The sequence below is a fragment of the Halichoeres trimaculatus genome, unplaced genomic scaffold (genome assembly GCF_033239565.1).
Source record: "Halichoeres trimaculatus isolate MK-OKI-2021-1 unplaced genomic scaffold, fHalTri1.1 fHalTri1_scaffold_14, whole genome shotgun sequence".
Classification (NCBI taxonomy): Eukaryota; Metazoa; Chordata; class Actinopteri; order Labriformes; family Labridae; genus Halichoeres; species Halichoeres trimaculatus.
This window is the reverse complement of record NW_027437192.1, coordinates 29691481-29715174: the sequence shown is the minus strand read 5'-3', so window position 1 is coordinate 29715174 and position 23694 is coordinate 29691481. Positions and strand designations below refer to the sequence as shown.

Genomic DNA, 23694 nt, shown 5'->3' with positions numbered 1-23694 from the left:
GTGTTTTTTTGGACTCTCACATTTTAACATCCTGATAAATCCATTCATCTAAAGACATCAGCTGTAAGAGTTGTTAAGTTTTTGAAGAATGTACAAAGCTTTAGCTTCAGACAAGCAGCCTATCCACAGTCCAGATGTAGCTTAGTGAGATTTAATTTAATTTAATTTAACTTAATTCTTTATTTGAATGGGACAATGCATGTTAATGAACAGGCAACAATGCTGTAAGATTTAGCTCAAGGCTAGTTTCCATTCGCAGTCCAATGGGGTAAAAACATACCACCAAGACAAGAACATTCAACAGACGAGACAAAATACACACAATACAAAAAAACAATATCTTAAAACCACACAAAACCTAAAATGTGTATATTTCATCGAATAACACACATCCAACTTTTCCTCCTCCTTCCACACCACTCTCACTCACACATTCACCTGCTAATAAAATATGCTCCTGCCTTCTAATGCTGACAACTTTGCTGTCCTTGAAGCCATTCTCTAAGTTGTCTTTTAAATGTCACATATCTGGTACATTCTCTAATTGTCATTGGTAGAATCTTCCAACTAGAAGAGCCCTGAATAGAGAGCACATTTTGGGAAAACGTGCATTTCCTGAACTGCACTTCACAGTCCCCCCTAGATGTTGATCGAGTGCTAGTCTCACAGTTTCTTATTTTAACGAAATTGTGAAGAGGTGGAGGGGCCAGACCATGCAACACTCTATATACAAGACAGATGTTTTTAAAGATTCTAAGGTTTTCAAAGTTTAAAAAAATATATTTTTCAATTAAAATACATATATGAAAAGACTTGTTTTTTTTTTTATCTTGAACCTTGATAGCTTTTTTATACAGCTGCTCGATTGGTTTAAGCGCTGTGGTACCAGCAAAAGACCAAGTCATTAAACAGTATTCAATATGTGCGAATATCATGCAATGAAGGTATGACTTAGCTGCTTCAGTTGTTATTGAGGACCGAATTTGTTCGAAGTTTTGCAAACCAATTTTGATGGTGTTGGAGACCATTTTAATGTGCTTTTTGAATGTGAGGTTGGAGTCCAAGATCACCCCTAGATATTTGAAATGTGTCACCAACTCCAACTCCTCTCCATCCAGAAACACAAAGGACCTATACTGCTTTATATTTTTTTTACTGAACATCATGCACACTGTCTTTTTTGGGTTAAGCATGAGACAACTTTGCTTAAGCCAGTCGTGCACGTTGCTCAGGCCCTTTGTAAGATTAGCAGCGATAGTCTGCACATTTGAACCATAAGTGAATAACACTGCATCATCAGCATACATTAATATATCAAGCTCAGGGCAAACATCCGGCAAGTCATTGATGTATAAAGAAAATAATAAGGGTCCCAATACAGAACCCTGTGGGACACCAACGTTACTGCTGAGATATCACTTGCCAGACTCTGGTTTGGTTTGGTTTGGTTTGGTTTTTGACCTTGACAGTAAATTTAAATGTACATATGATTTAAAGCATGATAAAAAAAACCACCATGTTTTTTTTTTCTGTCTGTGTTTGTGTACTTCAGGGTTTAGGGTTTTCTTTACTCACCAGAGTTCTTTTGTATCTTCGGTTCCTTTGTGTTTATTCTTTATGATTCTTGTTTTGTGTTTTCTGTGTTTCTTGTTTTAGTCTAAAGCTCTTGTTTCTTGTGGCGTTGGTTTTTGTAATGTGTAGGTCTTTTGTTGTGTTTATTCTTAGTGTTTCTGTGCTTTGTATTTGCCTAGTCTCTGTCTTCAGTTTCCCTGTGTTTAGTTTAGACACATCAGCAGCTGGGTCCTCCACCTCCTCATTTTTCCAGATTCCTGACAAGAGGGAACTACAACACTAGGACTGTAATTATGCCATTATAGTTTGACTGTCACTCATTGATTTCATTAGTTTTTAATGCAGCTATGGATCTCTAAAACGTAAAAAGAACAGTCATTAAAATCCTCCATAAGCTCACAGGCCAAAGAAGTCAATTTGATTGTTTCATCTAAACACCCTGATATAATAATATAGCAGTTCACAACAACGTGGGGCGTGATAAGTATCTCAACAGTAAAAAACACAGTGTTTCTATAAACGTGTCCAACGGAGAGTTTGGATCTACTCACGTATTCGCCGTACGTGTCCTGGACTATGGGAGGGGCTGGCCTGTACCCGGCGGTTGGAGGTGTGCCTCTGGCTCTCTGAACCCCCCTCCCTCTGGAGGATGGAGCCCGGCTGGGTGGGGCTCCTCTTGGTGCTGCTCCCCGTGGCACCGCTGCATGCAGGGGAGGAACTCCTCCTCGAGTCCTGGCACAAGACACAAACATCCGCTCAGGTTGAGATGAAGGAAGAACTCAAAGACATAATTTTCATATTTTCCATGTCTGGGCTTTTAGAGGGAACTCAATTCATCTTGTGAATCATTGGTGGTACACATGAATGGATGATTAGGGTCACAACACATTCATATGTTCCTTGAGCATTAAAAACTGATCATACACCATCAGTCTGAGCTCCTCTCAGCTTTGAAAATGTCTTTATAGCAGGATGCAGTAATTTATTATCTTGGCAGCAGTCTGTCTCTGCACTTCCTCTTCTCTTAATAATTTCCCTCACCGACCAGAACAGCTCAGCACAGCCGTAGCTTTGGATTCAGCTGCATGTTACATGTGTAGGTGGAGACGGCGGAACAGCGAGGGTGGAGGGCAAGCTCCACCAGTCGAGAGAAAGTGAGTCATGTCCATTACTTAAAACACAGCTTCGTCTTGTCGCTGAATTGCTTTCCTGTCTTTTGAGGACTGTTGCCTCTTCTGTTTTGAATGTTTCCTGATTCTGCTGTTGATTTTTAGTATTCAGACTTAAAAATTCAGCCCTTTGAACTCTGATGATATCAGAAAACAACAACAACAAAATTATATTTAAAATATGTTTTAGCTTTGGCGGTTTGATCCTGGAAATGATCACGATGAGGTAAAAAAATAAGAATAAAAAACAGGAAAACTATGAGGACTTTTTAACAAGTTATGACATCCAGTACAGAAACACTGTCTCCATATGAGCTTTAAGATCCAACCATTATCTCCAGAAGAAGACACAAGCAGACTAGACTTGCAGTTCCAAAAACTGTTCTCGGTCTTGAGACCACTTCTACAAAGTTTCGGCCTTGTCACAGCCTCTAAAATCTCTGGTCTTAGTCTTTCCTGGGTCTCAGGTCTCCATTTCAATGAGTTTTGGGTTAACTTAAAAAAGGGATTCGTAGCCAACGATATCCAGGAACGCTGCTGACTCTACGAATCACAGCGTCCGATAATGCATCATTATTATTACAGGTCTTTACAGTGTAACCACTGACATGTCTGCACATGTTTTGTGACACGATTGTTGGTGCTTATGATATTTGTGAAGAACGACTGCAGAGAGGGAGACAAGCCTCTGATAGGTGATCCACATCAACTTTAACTGTATGGCTAGAAATGCTTGAGAAGTTGTTTGTCTTTTACCTGGGGAAGAATTGAGCCTAACTTTCAATGTTACCCTGTCTATTCCACCCAGTGAACCCTCTGATCAGCATAAATTCATCATTCATAAGAAAATAACACAACCTGCAAAGAGGTATGCGCTGGCAAGCAGGGGCATGTCCAGACTTTTTAAACTGGGATGCAGGGGGACATGAATTGTGTGAGCCCACACTCCAGTAAAGAGAATTTTTTCGTTTGTTTGTACACATTAAAAATACAGGATTATAAATGGCTCAGATCATCACTGCTCATTGTCATGTTGAAGAAAGCAGTCTGAGATGATTCCAGCTTTATGACATGGAGCATTATCCTGCTGGAAGTATGCATCAGAAGATGGGTACACTGTGCTCATAAAGGGATGGACATGGTCAGCAACAATACTCAGGTAGGCTGTGGACTTTAAACCATGTTCAGTTGGTACTAAGGGGCCCAAAGTGTGCATTACACCAGCAGCAGCAGCCTAAACCGTTGATACAAGGCAGGATGGATCCATGCGTTCATGTTGTCTACGCCAAATTCTGACCCTACCATCTGAATGTGGAGTAGAAATCCAGACTTATCAGACCATCTGGCACCAACAACCATATCATGTTTGAAGTCCCTTAAATCACCTTTCTTTTCCATTCTGATCCTCAGTTTGAACTGCAGTGGACCATCTTCACCATGTCTACATGACTATGTGCACCGAGTTGCTGCCAAGTGATTGGTTGATTAGATATCTGTGATAACGAGCAGCAGAACAGGTGTTCCAATGTATGATACCCTTATGCTTTCGCTAGATTTGACAAATTTCTAGCTTAATCCATAAGATGCTAAACTGTGTTTTATTGATTAATCAAACATTTTTAGACCATGGACCCCTTTTAGGTGAGACAATTTTTTTTCAGCGACCCTCTTATTATCATAATATTGATAAGCATAATTTAATACAATTCTTGGCTGGAAGTGAGGTCCCCAAAAAACTTGCTCCCCCTGGTGGCTGGCAGCAGATGGGCTGTGGCAAACTTAAAAAAATAACAAAAGACAAAATACATCTAGTAGAAATGTTTTTCATACCCCGATGCTGTGGTGATATGAAGATATTATTGGGCTGTCCAGTCCATGGTCACATGATGGAGGTTTTCTGGAGACCTGATGCTCAGCTGATCTTTAGATGTGACACAGATGTGTATTGTGTTGTGTTGTATTTCTCACTACTTTTTTCATTGCATCTTTATCCTGTCACCACAACTAATCACATTTTGATTCTGGTCTCAGAACAAGTTTCCTCTCAGAGGTAGTAGATCAGGAGCTGGTCACAAAGGGAGCAAAGCTTCCAAAGAGAATATCACACAAGCTCACACTGAGTTGAATCAGCAATGAGATAACAGCTGAGGAGAGACTGGAGAAAAACTCAGGCTAAATGGGAGAATCAGAGTCAACCTTGGTCAAATGTTCAACATAGTGGATGGTTTAGACAATTTTCACGACTCAGAAGTTTTTTTTAAAAAAAATGTCAGTTTTGTTGTTAAAATGCATCTGAGAAACGTCTGTCACTGTTTTCAGTCTGTGGAGGTCACAGCCAGCAGCATTTTTATAATAACTAGTTCATAGCTTTGGTAAGGTCTTTGCTGAGCTGTGTCTTGACTTGATGTCATGAAAGTAATTTAGCAGAGTAAGTGGAGTTTTGGTTATAATGTTTTTTTTGTTGTTGTTTATTTTGAAGTAAGGATCTTGGTTGAGAGTCTAACAAGAAATTAAACTGATCATTGGATTGTATTTGTTGAAACAGTGTGCTGCGCCCACATGTTTCACTGCGTCAACAATTTTATTAAATCTGTAGCCTTCTTTCAGTGAGTGAACCCAGCCACCATTACTCACATTAAGCCGATGGCTGTGCTGATGGTGAGATAAAACAACATGAAAAGGTTGTAGGCAAACCTTCACGGATCAGTCTCTTAGAGTCTGACTGGGTGCACCAAGGATTGCAATTGTCAAATGAGCAAAATAGCCTGTTCATCCATTTAGAGCGTTTGCCTTCATAGGTATGCAGATTTTTTGGAACACGCAAAATTCTGGAAGGAGGAGATCCAAATCTAATCATTTAGCACCAGCATATTTTTTTATCATTCTTATCATTATTCTCAACATATCAATATTAACGTATTAACATTTAATCGAGGCTTCATGTTTTCACTGATTGCACTTGTTTCCACTCGTGCATAATAAAGGTTCATCTCCTGTGCTCTCCCCACCCTCTCCATTTGTGGTTGAGTTAACCCTCTTGTTATATTCATTTGTAAGGAACAGCAGTGATGTTCCCAGGTCAATTTGACCTGATGCATATTTATTTATCCAAAAGATGTCCAAAACCAAAAAAGATCCTCGCAAGCATTGTTCGTAATTCATTACCGACTCCATTACTAATTATTCCATCAATGTTTAGTGCAATGGTGCTCCTTACCTCTCACAGGTAGTGGTTAAATTAGGATAATTCACTCATTAAAGGACAATTGCCAGTGAATGACCCCCCAACTGTTGCCAGGGCACTGATGGTCATTGTCAGCCCAGAAACAGCACTGACCAGCTGCCCCATGTGCGCAACGATGGCCTGAGTGATACGGTGGATGGCACACCACATTGGACACACCTCTCACCTCCTGTGCTATAGCCTGTGAGCCATACATCTGATTTCTTCACCTCCATGGCTTCAAACTTCATTTTTCCTTTACGGCCACTCTGCTCTCCTAAACTCTCCATGGTGACCGGAGGTTTCAAAAGTATTCACATTTATTACTCAAGTAGGAGTACAGATAGTAGGGTTTAAAAAGACCTTTGGAGAAGTTGAAGTATTGACTTGAGCTTTTACTTAAATAAAAGTGTAAAAGTACTAGTTTCAAAATTACTTAAACTATAAAAGTAAAAGAATTATAAGGAGAAAAAATGCCACTGAGGACAAACCGTACCGTACAAGATCTAAAGAACTAAAGAACTAAAATCAAAAAGTAATACCACAGTTTAAGAGTACACTACATATAATAATTTTTGAGTGCATTAAGTCTTCGGAAATATAAACATTTATCAGGACCTAACTAACTGGTCATGTATCCTTCCGTGCAGCGCTAGTGCGCTCCGTCCCCCCCCCTCCTTTCAGCTGTAGGGAATGTAAACAAGCTATGCTTCGGGCGCCGGTTGTAGCCTCGTGTAGTGAAGTTCCATTCACTTTGGAACCAAAAGGATACCTGTATGAACCGGAGTACACAGAAGAAGAGCTGCTACAGATGGCGACTGAAAGGAATACAGAGGAAACATCCACGGATGTTAATAAATGTTTATATTTCCGAAGACCCAATGCACTTAAAAATTATGATATGTAGCGTACTCTTAAACTGTGGTGTTGGCAGAGAAAATAGCCTTTGAATCTGGTACCGTCTTTCCCTGTTAGCGCCTATTTCCTCGTCACCAGTGATTACAGTCTGTTTCTTACTGAGGGAGGGGAGACACCTTTCTACTGTATCTAATGTCCTTAGTGGTCACATAGAGCTCATAAAACCCCACTTCAAAAATACTGAACTGTCTCTTTAAGGCCGTGCCACAGGAGCCTAAAGTGCACTGTAACGGCCATAACGAGTATAAAGTTTCATTTTTGTTGAAATGTTGATGTTAAAAAATGCGGGGCAGCTGTTGTTGACCAATACTCAACAGGAAGGCTAGATTGCTTTAAACTAATCTAGGCTAGCCAAAATGTTCGATTACTTTATTTAGATACTACCACAAAACCTGCAGTGTTTTCTCTATGATTATATTAGGGAGCTCTCTGCCATCCAATGGCAGCACTTTTTCCCATAACAGCCACCGTACTTAGAAGGTGCTGTTTTGTGCCAGCGGAGCGTGGCACTGGCTATAGTTTAAAAAAATGTTTCAGTGAGAACTTCACTATGCCTTATTGTTCCAACTTATGCTCAGGCAGTGTTATTTTTGTACCTCACATCCAACTCGAGTCTAATTCACTCTATCTGAATGATGCAATTTACCTGAAAATTTAAAGAGTAGAAGTAAAAAGTTGGCTAAAAAATAACTACTCCAGTAAAGTATAAATACCCAAAATTTCTACTTAAGTATGGCAATGAATACTTTTTAGTTGGTTACTTGACCCTTCTACTGGTGACAGCAGGTAGAACATACTAAATCTTCATTTAAAGAGGGTGGTTTGCACCTGTTACCAACTGCCCACGCAGTCTTAGTAGATGACCTGCCCGTAGTGTTTTCAAGTAGGGTATTCTGCTTTCCCATAAAAAAAAACATGGATATAAAGTATCAATGCAGGATGTTCAGACTAAACGTGCGCAAATTTCCAAACCTCTACGTATAGAAATGCCAGAATCTTTCTTAAAACTGATCAAAACGCTCTGCTCTAAAAAAAACCCCACAGGATCTTTATGAGACTTGGTGAAATAATGATGTCATCACATAAGGATCTGGACAATGACACATTGGAGGGGCCAGCTTTAAACACCAAACACTAAGGTCTGCCCCCAACAAGCTTCCAGAGGGTTGGCCAATCAGGGGGGAGAGGGTTTGTGGAGCAGGGAGCCTTAAAGAGACAGCAGCTAAAACAAAGTGTTTCAAAAAGGGTTTTCTAAAACACCAGTGAGACAAAAATAGTTTTTTTTTTTTTTCGGCTGTAAATAATGTGAAGCTAAAACAGAGGCATCAGGGTGATAAAGTACAGACTAAAAATGAGCACAATACCCCCTCTTTAACCTCTGTGGCCCTGTCTTTTATTCTCTTTTTTGTAACGCCATCTTGAACAACGCAGAAGTAAAATAAACACACATCTTTCTCAACTTTAACACGATCCCATTAAGTCCCAGAGAGCTGCTTCTTCATGACAACCTCTGAAGGGAAATATCAGAAATGCTGCGCCGCATGGACCAATCAGAATCAATCACTCAACATTATCCAGGGAAACAAAAGGACGTGTAGAAAGCTTTTTGAACAGTGACTTTTGTGCTACCTGTGTGACATTCAAAGGCACACTTTCACATCTGACACACTGAACTTCTTCATCTCGACTTGAAAAATGTGTTTACTCTCTGCAGCGAGCTCTGCGAACTGCTGTTCAATAGGAAAATAAAAAATAAAGGAGTTGTATCTTTCTTTTGCTTTCAGAACAAATGCAGAGAACTTGCCAGATCGAGATCTTTATAAAGAAAAAAAAACACAGTGAGGAAAAATAGCTTCAGTGAGATAGCGATCTGTTCGTGTCATTGATGTCACCTAGATGAATAAACAGCCAGGCCGGAGTCTAACCTGCACTGTAATCAAGATGGAGGTAAAAGTCAAGCTGCTGTGTTGGGAATCAAAGACAGTCTGACCTTGCGGTTTGGTAACACGTTGTCTGAGCTTCTTACAGCGGCTGAGCTTTCTGTTAAAAGCAGTTAACTGATCTGAAGCGGCAGCAGAAAACCACAAAGGTTGCTCTCTGGGTCATTTTCTTTCAATGCATTCGATTTCAGGCGTGCAGCTTATTGGTGCAAAAATCACAGATTTAGGGCAGGTGAAGAAAAACAGAATAATCTCTAATTCTCTGACTAACGGGGACAGTGGAGGATGTTTACTTGATTGAAAGTAGACCGCCTTGAGGCCAAAGAAGAAGACGCATTCAGGGACTGAGAGTTGACTCCTCTTTCAGTGGAGAATGAAACGCAGAGAGATTAAAGCGACGGCGAACACACAAACATTTGGAGGATTGGTGTGGGTCAAAAGTAAAACACGCAGAGTGAAGATTTTAGAAAGAGGACTTTCTGATGAGGAGCCTGCAGGACCTGGGTCTTATCACACTCACATTAGGCATGGTGAATTCCAATTATAGTGAGATTTAAATAAAGTGTGACGGAGAGCGATACACACAGCCGATCACAGTGACCTTGTTTATCTCCACATCTGATGAAAGCAGGTTTACTTTAGTAAACACAAAGAACAAACATCTCCACTCAGTGAATTTCCTCTAACAGAGCACAGCACCACTGCTGCGTCTGTGTGTGTGTGTGTGTGTGTGTGTGTGTGGGTGCACATGTGTGTGAAAGCCTTCTAATGGCCGTGAGTGGTTTTATTTGTAGTCTTATGAGGTCTCAGAGGAGCTGGAATTAGCGTGGGTTAGCAGGGATAGTAGGAAGGCGAGCATCTAGCAGGGAGCATTTGCATATAAAGGCTGTTATGCAAATGTGGCTTTGCTTTGCTAATGTTTATGGACACCAGACATTGCATCACTCTGCTCCACCAGGCACTGTTTACTGACAATTTTCTTCTTCTTCTTAAGGATACTTCCTCTCTGAACAGACAATCTGAGATATTTTAGCTCACAAGAAGGCGAGTGTTGGTAAAACACAGCGACACAGATCAAACTCTTACAGTCGCTAAATCTTCCTTTGTCTCAGACTCCTGCAGGAGTTTGATCTACAGGCAGTTCAACATCAAGACACAATATTTCCACAGCAAAAACTGAAATTTTAGTGTTTATGTCTCAGTAAAAACATGGTTTGTACTAAATCAGAGCCACTAATCTGAAAAAAAAAAAAAAAAAAAAAAATCATATGCAGCTTGGGGTGAGAAGTGCAAACAATTGTCTGAACAACGGAGAACACTGTGGCTAGCTAAGCTCCATTAGTATTTCCAATGTAATAATCTGTCTTTAATCTCAACATTCAAGCTTGTTCACAGCACTTCACATCAGGTGGGTCATTTTTTTCTGTTCATAGCATCTTCAAATCTCACTTCAGCAAAAGTAAATATATAAGTTGCTCCCGCTTATTAGGTGCATTTTTTCAAAATATCTTTTTTTTTCTTGCTGGCTGAGTCCTTCACTAAAGAATTAAGTGTGCTCGTTTGTTGGTATATAAGATATCTTAAAATATTTTTTCACTGTGCACTTATATTTTCCATATTCAGGTTTACCTAAACTGTGACGTCAGTGCAAACACTATTCAAAATATCAAAAGACAAAAATGTATCTGCTGATGGGCCTGCATATTAGATTTTTTTTTACTTAATAAATGAAATAATCCCAATAACTTTAAATAATATCAAGAAGCACTGGTACTTTTTAAAAGTGACAATAACAATCTACCTTTATCTGAGCTTGCCACTAAAGATAGGTACCTATTACATTTAAAAAGATACTGTACTGATAGGGATGGGTACCTTTCACACTTGAAACGATACGGTACCAATTCCCGGTACCTTGCAATCGGTATCGGTACTACTTTTTGGTACTTTTGTGTGCGTAGATGGAAAAAAATATAAATTTGTTTAATAACAAGATGTAAATTATTTTTATTTAACATATTTATTCTTCAATATATAACCCTGTAATGCTGTGTTCATGTCCAGAATGGAAAATCCCTTACTCTTCCACTCCCTCACAGTCACAAGTTTGCTATTAGGTACCTATACATGGTACCTTTTGATTTTGCATGAATCGGTACCTGGTACTTTTGACTGAATTCGGTCGGTACCTATTAAAGTACCTAATTCGGTATCCATCCCTATGTACTGATGCCTGGTATCTTGCAATTGGTATCAGTACTTAACAGTACCTATTTACAGTAATTTTGTCTGTTTATGTGGTAATAAATATAGATTTCTTTGATGATAAAATCTCAAAGTATTTAAATGAAACACATTTTTTCTTCAATATTTAAACTTGCAATGCTGTAAGGATTAGTTTAGGAACGGGAACATGGTAACGTTTGGTTTTACATAAATTGGTACATGGTACTACAGATGGAATTCTGTTGGTACCCATTAAAGTACCTAATTTGGTACCCAACCCTACTTGCCCAAAAAAAAGTGACCCCCCCCCAAAAAAAAATTGGAAAGTGCATTTCATTTTTATGAAGTCTCCTGCTCAGTCTGAAGCCAGAAGAGAGACTGCTGCCAGCGTGGAGTCCATCTGTGAGTGTTTTGGCTAGGGGAGGGGCTCAGCACCCACTACTCATAGAGAAGAAGAGGGTGCTGCAGATCAACACATGCTTTCACGTCAGAGTGTGTCCAAACTCCAGAAAAATTGATGTATTTTGAAAAAGAAAAAAAAAGTTACCAGAGGGAGCTGAAAAGGTGCAAAATATAGCAACAGAGTTGCTAAGTTGGCAGTAGTGCTCCTCCTTCTGTTTCCTTTGTGTGTTTGTGACGTCAGCGCTATGTGCCACATCAATAGTAGTCCAGGCAAAATACCATACTTTGAGCTTTAGAAACTTGAAGTTTCTCGAGGTGGAGGGAATTCCTTGATATTTTTTTTGCTATTTAAGTACTCGTATTATTCAAGGAGTTGCTACAGTCGTACTTTGTTGTGTTTGTGATGCTACGTTTGCTGTTTATGTTAAAGGAACATGCATAGAGATTTTAATAGCTGATAAACATGTATCTCCCTTCCCCAGAAAGAGATTTCTTAAACACTGTAGCCTGTATATCCTTATTTAAAGTACATAACTGCAACATTAAATGCTATTTGTTGCCATGTGGGCTCACATAATTTTTTTTCCCCTGGATAAGTCAGTGCTCTGGTTGGGTCACCACAGTCTACAAGTCTGGACACGCTCCTGATTGTCTGGAGCAGCTCATCGTAGGTACATCAGAGTATAAAGACCCTCCCAATTATCAATATCAATGAGTCAAAATATTAGATTTCTTCATCATCCAAAGCAAAAAAGAGCAGGGTAGGGATGCATGATATATCGGTATAAATATCTGTATCTGTATCGGCTATTGACTCATTAGCTGCCAGCCGTTTTCAGAGCATCTTAAACGATCTTTCAAGACACAAATAATACTGTTTTCTATGACTATGTAAACACTAAAATTACCTAAGAAGAGTGGACACACTTCTTTTATGTTTTTCTTTCTGTTTTAGATTAAAAAAAAAAGACAAAAATATATATATATATATTTTTATCACGCACATCCTTTGATCATCTCCATGGTGGTCTTTTCTTACGATCTCAAAATCTCAGATTTTTTTTTAAAATTAATTAATTCATTTTTTACTAATATTGTTAAATATCGGATATAGGCGATAACAGCAATATTAATATTGGTGCATCCCTTGAGCAGGAAATTGTTTTTGAAGAGAAGCATGTTTTACTGACATGTGTCAGTCACAACATTAACAGTGGGCAGGTGGACAAGACGCTGCCCCAGGTCTGTGATTGGTTCAGAGAAAGATCTCAAGCAAACTCTTTAAAAGTCAGACGGAAAACAGAATATTAAAGGAAAAGGTTCGAACTATTACTGATAAGAAGTCCTGCTGAGACTGTCACCTGTCAAAAAAGGAAATTTTCATATCAAAGTTTTTTGTTTGATTTAGTTTTCATTAACAGTTATATATTTAACAGTGTAGCTATCTGAATCGCAGCTCTGCAACGTAATTTCATGTTCTCGAGCCACTGTGATTAGATCAACCGTGCATACTGCTCAGTTTTAATCCATTTCTTCTCTATTCGTCTTGATACTCTAAACAGTAACAGGTTGCACTGCTGTATCTCAGTGAGTAATAAGCATCTTTTCCTCCCACTGAGGACATAACTTCTGTCAGAGTAAACGTTGGAGAGTCAAGATGACTTTTTCCTCAGACTTCCCTCCCCCTAGATGAACCCTCTTCTGCTCACAGCGTGTGTCAGGACAGCAGTCTGAGGATCAGTCCAGGAGCTGACTGCATAATGAGCTGCTGCTTTAGTTAGCAGGTCTCAACCAGGCTGAGGAGCAGCAGCGTTTGCTCACACATTTAGTAAATCCAACAAAGCTGGCCTAATTTAGTGAAGTGTTTGGACTTGGAACAAAAAGCTCTACAGAGGAAAGAAGTTTAGGACGTGGGACCTGATGTGACAGCACCTTTTCTCTCTGATAACTGCAGTAGACAGAGGAAGCTAAAGAATACAGCGCCCATCCACATGCCTTCCAACAAGCCCCTTAGCTGTAAATACAACACAGCCCTAAGCACACACAGACTTGGACTCAGGTTACCTGGGAGGCCCTGGAACAGGTGTCCCTCTTCCACGGGCCGCTGACTTGCCCCTCACCGATGGCACCTTGGCATCCTCTGAGCCGCCGTTCAGGTATGTGAGCTCCTGCAGCTGGGCCTGTCTGATCTCATCATTGTAATCCTGCACATAGAGACGCAGCATGTTAAGTCGAACACACACACATTCACACACATATGCAGGCAGCAATAGACTCGCTTTCAATTACACTGTATTAAATTTCGTCCTTTATCTCTAGGGCTACAGCCCTGGGAATATCTAATTAATGTACTTTACAGTGCTGCCGTGACCACTGTTCCTGAGGCAGCAAAACATTTCAGATCTCCCGCTGATAAATCCTCAAGACCTCATTTGCCTTTATCTCCTCGTACAGTTGTTTTTGCTGCTAAATTAAAACACATAATTAACCCGGAAATACATCTTTTGTCACGTAAAGATTGATTTTATTGTCATACATCTGCCTTATCAATACTTATGTTTAATGGAAGCATTGAGAAAACAGAAAAGGGTTAGTGGGAGGGGTCTGCCGGTAATTAATGCGAAGATGTAAATCATCATAGCTCTGAGCGCTGGAGATATCATGCATAATGAATGGAGGAAGAGTAAATAAGCTCCATGCTGCATGCTGCTGCCAAAGAGGGTTTGGCCCGTGCAGAGATTCCCTCCTGCGCTCTTTTATTTTGTTATACCCACGACTTCCCACCAAGGATCATACACACTGAATCAGACGCTCCTCACACACACACACACACACACACACTCCTAGACTTCCCCGGCAGAATTTACAGCGCGAGTAACAGACAGAGAGAGTGTGCGAAAGAGCAGGTTGTCTGCGCTGTTACTCACTGGTTACACTGTGGACAGGCTGGAAATGAGTTGGCTGAGGCCAAAGAGCAGCTGAGCAGAGATTCAGGAGGAGGAGAAGAAAAGAGAGACGTGTGTGTGTGTGCGTGTGTGTGTGTGTGTGTGTGAACTTACTGGTATGAGGAACTTCTTGATCTCTTCCAGAGCGTGACCCATCCTGGCGTAGGCCTCAGCAGGAGGGGCGAACACCTCGATGAGGACGTGCAGGTCTTCGTTCAGATGGTGATATTTGGCCTCTCCGCTCTGCCGTAGCTCTTCCTCCTAAAGGAACAGGATGAATAAATCAATCAGTCAGGAACATCCGTCTACTTTCTCTTTCTTGTGTGTTTGAGCGAGGATTTACTGCAGAGCTCGTCTCTAATGAGGCTGGCTGTTTCAAGGCTGCAGAGACACACAAAGACAGAGGAAATATTTATGTGTGTTCTTGTAAACTTTTGTCTGCAAACAGGCAATCCTTACAATCCTACTGACTGCGGCTGTCACGTCTAACCGATTGCTTTTATCCTCACACAGCTGCCTGTCCTCATAACAAATGTACAGATTAAGTCTGAGCTCTCGCACACTTCATCATCACTCCTGCTCCTCTTGTTGTGTTATATCTCACTCTCATGATCTCTGTGGATTCATTACAATAAATTCAGCAACACTGGGAGTCAGACACATCTAGTGGTATATCATTCTGTCTTTTTTTTTCTTTTTTGCAATGAGAAAACTAAAATCTATCAAGTTTTTATGTCTTTATTTGAGTTAAGGTTGTCTGTTAAGAATTAACATGAGTTAGAGTCACCTGACTGCGCTGGAAAAAATGCCATGTATAAAGATGGAAATACTTAAAAATGACAAAAAAAAAACAACAATAATTATCATTCATATAATCTGAACAAATACAACATTATTTATTTGTGTGATGATGGATGATAGATCAATTAATAAAATCCCAAGGAAAACAAGGTTTTTATAAGGTTTTTTTTTTAATTTACAAAATTTTATTTTATCTTATTTCAAACATTTTAATCTTAAAATTATATATATATATATATATATATATATATATATATATATATATATATATATATATACATATATATATATATATATATATATATATATTTTTTTTTTTTTCCTTGCTAAAGCAACCACTACAAAAGGAGGGGTACTTTTTTTGTACTTTGTCTGTAAAAGTGCATTTACACTTCAATGTTTTTTGTCTGAGAGCGTCACACAGACAGTCACAGCAGTGGCGTGAATATTGATGGTGCTATTGGTGTAGTTGCATTGGGGCCCAGATGCCATTAGGGGCCCATGAAGAATGGTCTGTGAATGGTCTTGCCTGGGGCAGTCAGTAAGGTGATGCTGAGGGGGAGGAGCTAATGATAATTTGTTCAATCACCTTGATACCTGTCAGTCATGATGAGTCACAATGACGTGACGTGTTTTTTTCTCCTTTTAGCAAGAAAAAAAGCAAGTGAATGAAAGTGGAAGAGAAAAGGTAGTATCATGTTTGGCAAACCCAAACAAAAAAGTGGTTCAAAAGAGGAAGGAAAGGAAGACACAGGATGAGGGTTCAAGCTAAAATTACCAAATTAGACAAGTTTTTGAACTCAGAACCAGGCAAAAGCTAGCTTTCCACTGCAAGATAGCTGGAGCTTGTTAGCTAGCTCCATAAACAAAGCGGCATATTCCCTATCACAGCGTCCCACTTCTCCAGATGGCCAGAAGGAGACTTAGTGGCTGGAAATCATTGGCAGTCGATAGGAAAGTCTCCTTTATGTATTCCCCGTCAGCGAATGGTTTTCCATGCTTCGCTATGCAGTGAAAAAAGGTATAATTTCCCCTGTTGCCTGGTTTTTAACAGAAAGTTTTAATGTGTTGCTCTATTAAACTTTGCTAAAGCTGTTTCGTGTTTGGTCTCCAACAAAGTTGCACAGTTGATGTCCTACGTACCATATTATGTTGGAGAGAACAACTGGAACTTGTTTTTTTTTTGTCATGATAAAAACCAAGAAATGGATGTGATTGCAAGCTAGCAGACTGACCTCCCAAGAGAGTCACAGTGATGCACTTGCAAGTCACATTCGAGCACTTGTAACGCCCTGATTTGAATTTATTACTTAACGTTATTTGTTAAATATTGACATAACATTTATAATGTGCTCATTTTCTTGGGAAGTGTTAAAATTAAGACAATACAATAGGTTTTTTTTAAAAACGTATTTATTTATCTATTTTGTCCCCTGCCTCCCTGTAATTATTATCTGCGTGCCAACATAAATAGCCTTACGTGACAGTTGTGGCACCTGTGCCCTCTGTTGCCTACCCCTGATGTAGGCCAACTGAACCATTCCCCAGAAAAGGGCAAGAAGATAGGTTTCTCTGACACACCCCACACTGCAGCTGCTGTCCATGGTGCTGAAATGCTGGTTTGCAGGACGAGTGTGAGGTTGGTTAACTGAAACGCTGGCCTACATGGTGACAATATCAGTGCTCACCAGTGGCTGTGGTTGTGTGTCTGAACGTGTGTGTGTGAGGGCTTGTGCACCAGGGCCTATCATGATGTTACTCTTCTGTTTTGATCTGAGAGAATGAGTGGTCTAGGCCTTTCACATATGCTGCGTGCATGCTGAACACCTTGACAGGTAGGTACATCAGAGTAATGCCAGTGACCCAGTGTAGCACTTTGTTATAGATATTAATGGTTTGTAGAACAAGCTGTGCAAAACTCAGACTTTTAAGACAATTTTATTAAATCCCTCTGGACATGATTTTATGACCAATAATGAGGACATGTCTGGGTAAAAGAGGATGTGTGGTCACCCTCCTACTTAAACATCAGCAACACAAACCGATCAAAGCCAAAACTCTTAAGATACCTTTTGTTTAAGACAGCAAGCCCATACAGGCAGACCTACACTAGACGTTTCTATGTGATTGCAGTGCAGGACTTGTGGACAGCATCTATCCACACTGACAGAAAGTGAAAAAAAAAAGGCTTTGTGAGCTTGGACTCTGTACTGTACTGGCAGGTGGTTCCTGACAATCTGGGAAATGGAGTGCCAAAAAACATGCAACAATGAGCCCACAGCGTCAAAAACACAGGATGAAAACAAGCATCTGAAGAATGAGTGTCTACGTAAAAAGAAAAAAATAAATGATGAATAAAAAAGACAAACAGTTGATTTAATAACCCTGTCTCCCTGGAACATTCAGTAACTTCAGAGACCAGTCAGAGCTTTAGAGTTTAAGTCAGTTAGAGTTATCTTTCTGATGGAGCAGTAAATAATTACATAAACTTAGTGTACTTTGGGCACCTGTTAACTTTCAAGAAGTTATATTTTTGTGGGATTTATCACTAAAGACACATTAACAAGAAATAAACATTGAACCTCAGGGCCGCAAGCATTTTTTTTTTTTTTTTTTTAACATCTGATGAGACTATTTAATGCTTTTAGGTCTTAAGTAACTGGAATGAGCACTGAAAGCTATACACACTGAATATAGTTCAGTGCAGTGTTAATTACATACAGACATATACATTAATTGAACACAGAAGTAGACTTAAGATAGCAGTTGCTGTGTTGCTGTCAGACTCGGATGATTTGATTTGCTGAGTACAAGCTGAGCTAACTGTAGGACATTTCTGCAGGAAACACACATCGGACTTTAAAGGGGGGTATTCTGCTTTACCACATTCCTAAACACAGATATGAAGTGACAATGGTGCAGACTTTCAAACCTCTACATATTAATGTGTTGGAGGAAACTGTAAACTGATCAAATCGGTGTATCAAATAATAGCACCAGATCTTCACGAGACTTGCTGCAGTGATGAGAATCTGGGTGTAACATTTGACTTAGATCTCAATTTTGAGCCACATATTAAAAAATCTGGTCACTACAGCAATTTGTCACTTGGAAAACATTGCCAAGGTACGTCAGTTTCTCTCTCTAGCCAAAGCAGAGACACTAGTTCAACCTTTTATCACATGTAGAATAGAGGTCGACCGATATGGGTTTTTTGGGGGCCGATGCCACTGCTTTCCAAATTTGGGCAGCCAATGCCGATATGCATAGCTGATTTTTCCAATTTGATATTCAGGTCGATTGTTAAATAAATATATATTTATCACATTTTTGTGAAACGCAGCAATTTCTGAGCAACTAAAAGAAATCTATTACAACAAGTCGTGTCCAGTCCTCTGAACATTTATTCAGCTTTGAAAACAATGAAATATTTTGTCTGAGTAAACACACAATGTAACAAGCAGTAGCAAACATTCACACTCTTCTTAAAATGTCAAAAAAGAAATTTAAACTTATTAATATAATTTGAACAAAAGTATGTAATGTATCCAAGTGGTTCCACAAGTTTGAGGTGCTCATCTTTTTTGTGCCTGATCAAAAATTGCGTCATTTTATACAACGGATCAAAAATCGGCTTTTTAAAAGAAAATACGGCCGATAGAGACAAATATCCAAATATCGGCCCGATATGTCTACCTCTAATGTAGAATTGATTATTGCAATGCTCTTCTTTCTGGTCTTTCGAAAAAGGAAATTTTTCAGCTTCAGCTGCTCAAAAACTCTATTGCCAGAATGCTGACCTAGACCAGAAAGAGAGCTCACACTACACCAATTTTAAAGTTTCTGCATTAGCTACCAGTATCTTTTAGGATTGGTTTTAAGGTTCTCTTAGTGGTTTTTAAATGTCTTAATGGTCTTGCACCCTCCTATTTATCTGACTTGCTTTTATCACATGTGCCTGTGAGAGCCCTCAGGTTTCAGGTCAAGGATTTTTAACGGTGCCAAAAGTTAACACAAAGACCCACGGTGAGGCAGTCTTTAAATATTACGGCCCACGATTGTGGAACAGCCTGAAGGGCTACACAGAACTTAAAGATTTTTAAAAGCAGACTTAAAACTTACCTTTTTAGTCTGGCCTTTAACTGAGTTTTACTTTTACTTATTTATCTATATATCTAATTATGTTTGAATCTTTGTCTTTTTAAAGTCCTAACTTTAAGTTCAACATATAGTCTTTTTTATGTGTCTATTTAATTTTGTATCTTAAAGTTTTAGTTCCACATCGTTTCTTTTTTACTGCTTTAGTCATTTAATATTTTATTATCTAATTTGTTTCTTTTAGCTTGGTTGTTTTATTTTCTTACTGTGAGTTTAAAATTTACTTTACCTTCAGTATTTCCTCATCAAGGTCTCAAGATAGCGTTTCTTAGTTCCTCAGGTCATCTGCAGGGATTTTAATCAACTGTGTTCACCTTGTGCACTAGGGGTGTGGGATGGTGGGTTAGAGATGGAGGGCTGCACACTAATGTGTGCTTTCTTTTTTTGTTGTTGTTTGCTTTGTTTTGTTTTGATTTGTCAACCACTTTGTGTTGCCACCACTGTGCATGAAAAGTGCTTTATAAATAAAGTTTGATTAATTGATCACATAATCTCCTGGCTGGATTATGACTTTGTATGTATTTATTCATTTGTTTGTTTATTTATTTGTACATTTATTAACTGATTGGCTGACAGCCATTTTAGCGCATTTTGACCAATCTTTCAAAACCCACAGAATATTGTGCTCTCTGACTATGACTACAACACAGAAACTACCAGAAGTGAAAGTAGACTTTCTTCTTTCAGCAGTAGAAAAGAAGTTTGTGTCTACCTTTTTTTCTCTCTCTTTTGTAATCAGCAGTAGAACATAGGTTAGTTTCACCAAAAAACACCTCTTTTGACCTCAAACAGAGGAAATGAGCTTTTATTATTTTTAGCGCTCATCTTCAAAGCTTCATCTGTTGATCCTCTCTGTGATCTCTGTTGTCTTTTCTCAGAATCGCGACACACTGTTGGAGTGTGAGTTGCCTGAACTTGTCCAACTTGCAACACTTCACCATAGTCTCTCTCTGTCATCTCTTTCTCTCATGCTAACCTCTCAACCAAATCTCGCTCATACACTGTATTAAAAGCCTGACACTGATGGACAAGTACTGTCAGACAATCTCCAAGTCCATCCTCCAACCCGCCCCTTTAAATAACAACAGATATCTACATATGTCTTTGGCAGCCAATGAGTTAACCACATGGAGCTACTACAGGAGCACCAGAGGGACAGAAGAGAGACTAAAAAAGCACAATACCCTCTCTTTAAATGTCTACACTTACATTTTTGTGCTGTGTAGATCACATGGAGGAAAAGTCATTGATTTTAATCAGAACATATGGCAGTGCTAGTGACGCACATACGATGTGACCTAACATCTCTACTCTCTTCTTCACTCATTGTAGTGTGAAGATGTCACACATTGTTTCCAGTCTCCTCAGAAATGACTGAAGATGTGTGGGTAAGTGCTTCAGAGAAGTGTGTAAAGTTCACAGAGTCTCCATCTCTTCTCTCTTCTTCTCGTGTGGGTGTCAGAGGGTCGGTGACAGTGAGAGCAGATTTAATTTGAAAGAAAAACAGACGTAAAGATCTGAAAACACCTGGTATAAACCTGCAGCATGATGGCTTCATGTGTGGATCGATCTATTTAAAGGACACAGTAGGATGGAGAAAGAAACTGAAGCAACGCTTGTCACAAGTGTTGCCACAATGACTCTTCCATTCCCATACCATAACTCAAATATGTGTCCTACTACAAATCACTGCTTCCTCAATTCAGCAACACATGGGCATACTTTGAGCTGCTCTGTGGTGTCCTAATTTGCAAATAATGTAAACATAAATACAATGATTCATCGCGGTGGAGGAACCAAAACATCTGATGTGGACAGAAAGATGTCGATCAGATGGTTGGGTCAGGCGTGTCCCAAAGAGTCTGTTCACAACAACTGCTGCTCCAGACTTTCACTACAAGCTGCGTTTTACATCCACTTTTTACTGCCTTCAATTGCCATGTTTTCGAATGCTTGTATATATTGTTTCTGACTCACTCACTCCTGCTTAGACGTTCACTTGACGTCTAGAAAGCCGACGTTCAAGTATTGAACTGCATGTTGATGTCCAGTTAGCGGCCCTAATTTGAATTTAGTGTAGACGTCCTTCTGACTTTTTGGGTTTTAGCAGGAGGTGTCAGAAAAGTTACCAAAAGGTCTCAATTCATGTTTCTGAACAAGAACAACATTCATTACAGATCTAGATTAATTTAATGTGACACCTGCAGTTCACAAGGCGTCTTTCAGAAGCCTGTCGGACCTTCTCTGAGACGCAGCTAAGGTAAGCCTGACCGTAAGCCTGCCCAGGACCAGCTGGCTAATTTACCATGGTTACGAAGCCACACTAGCCCTAAGCCTCGTTTGTGGAACCAAACTCTCACTTAAGTTAGCGTGGCTAACCCAAATAAGCCAGGCTATGAGCTACAACAGTTTGTGGGAATACACCCCTGATCTGCACATCCATCAGATGTCTAATGTTTAGGGAGATAACAGTGAAAATAAAGAGTCCAGGAAAACAAAAAACTGCTTGCATTGTTGAATTACAGTTGAAATTTAAATTTTAGTAATCTCAAAACCTGACCTGTACATCTACAGTGTTTATAAAGATAAAACGAGCTGAAAATTATTTTTCTTTCTTTCTTTCTTTCTTTCTTTCTTTCTTTCTTTCTTTCTTTCTCTATTTATTTATTTAAATTTAGACCTTGTAGGATAGTTAATAAATCATTTTATCATTTTTGTCAGCCTCAATAAATCCCCATGTGCATGCGTGTTTGTTTTTGTAGTGTGGGATCAGGCTGATGAAGCCTCATGGAGGAGAGGAGAAACAAACTCTGAACAGTTCAGTTTCCTCTGTTTGGAGCGATAAGAAAAACTGAGCTAGATGAGTAAGAATTTTCATGGACACAGAGAGTGTAGTTTGCCACATCACAAAAGAAAACTGCATTTAAACATAGTTTTTTATTCAAGTGCATTGTTTGACTGAGAACCCATTTTATTTTTTTTATATTTAAAAGTTATTGATGTTCCATTTACATTCATAAAAAATGATCATTAGAAATAAAAGTTTATTGCATTTGAAATGGTGTATTGCAATATTATGATATATATTTTAATTAGTGGTTAATTTGGTCTCAAAATAATATTGTCAGTAATATTGTTTGTCAATAATTGTGGGACAAAATATTGTCCAGCAAAATTTGTTATTGGCCCAGGCCTGTTTTAATTCAAGAGAAAGATTTGAGGGGTTGAATTAATCCTGAAAAAAACGACAAGAAAATAATTCATACAAAAGACATTTTTTGACACATTTGGTGATAAAAAAAATGGTAAAAGGAGCAGGATGGCTGTTGTTCAAGTCTTGAAAATAAACTTTTATCTTTAACAGTTGGCAATCTTTGGGGGTTGGATATTTCTGACAGCAACAGTCAATTTGTGTTGTTCTCACATTAATGCTCTCCTGTTGGTTAGATTTCAACTATCAGCACAGGAAGAGATCCAACCATAGACTGTAAAAATAAAAAAATAAAAATGGACGTAACCTTGCTCGGCTCAAAGTGAGGTCACCACCAAAACTGCTCCCCCTGGTGGCTGGCTGCAGTATAGGTAAAAAAAAAAAAAAAAAAAAAATCAATCTCCCCAGTCATTCCAGATGAGCTGTGGTCAAACTTAATAAAAATGAATACACCTGGTAGAAATGTCTCTCACGTCCGATTGTTGTGGAGAGTTGAAGATATCATTGGGCTGCCTTGTATTTAAGTCCTCTTGTTTCTGAAAATTTTCATTTTCATTAGTTATACGAGCATAAAAACGAGGCTTAGCGTCACGTTTTATGATGATTGACAGCTGCTGTTCTTGTGTATTTTTTTCAGGGATTGTAAAATATGTCGGGAGGTAGAGTCAGGAAATGATTAGACTCTCAAGAAAACAAAAAAATATTAATTTTGTCACCTGGCTCCACTCAGATTCTCTCCAAGTCCCTCTGCGCAGACTCTGCCTGCACCTGTGATGGGGTATTTTAGCTTCAATACCGTACAACGGTAAATAGCGAGGCCACGCTGTCCACTCTATATACAGTCTATAGTTCTGACTGCATTTGGAGCTCTTATCTTAATGTCATCTTTTCAGCCCTCTTCACTCCAAAGCTCATCATTTAAAAAAAGTACTCCGGACTTTAAGGAGATTTTACAGAAAGGACTGATACTTTGATTAAATAGATTTACAGACTGGCTCTTTTACTAATGTAAAATGTCATCAAATTAACTGCAGTTTCACAACATGTCAAGTGGAAAGTCTCGAGAAATTCCCATAATGTTCAGTTCCAGATGCAAACAATGAAAGCACCTGTTGCCAATTTCCTTATT

At 39.1% G+C, this 23694-nt stretch overlaps 1 protein-coding gene across 2 annotated transcripts in view; it reads right to left on the bottom strand.

Moving 5' to 3' along the window:
• khdrbs3 (KH domain containing, RNA binding, signal transduction associated 3) overlaps positions 1 to 23694 on the bottom strand; it is a 203156-nt gene that overhangs the window by 58627 nt on the left and 120835 nt on the right. For both annotated transcript variants that reach the window (XR_012599499.1, XM_074686039.1), the window contains exons 4-6: positions 14510 to 14656; positions 13515 to 13654; positions 2124 to 2304 (exon numbers count right to left, since the gene is read on the bottom strand). Coding sequence is in view for 1 of the 2 variants with exons in the window: in XM_074686039.1 (XP_074542140.1) it covers positions 2124 to 2304; positions 13515 to 13654; positions 14510 to 14656 (468 nt within the window). In the remaining variant the exon portion in view is untranslated. The remainder of the gene's footprint in view (positions 1 to 2123; positions 2305 to 13514; positions 13655 to 14509; positions 14657 to 23694) is intronic.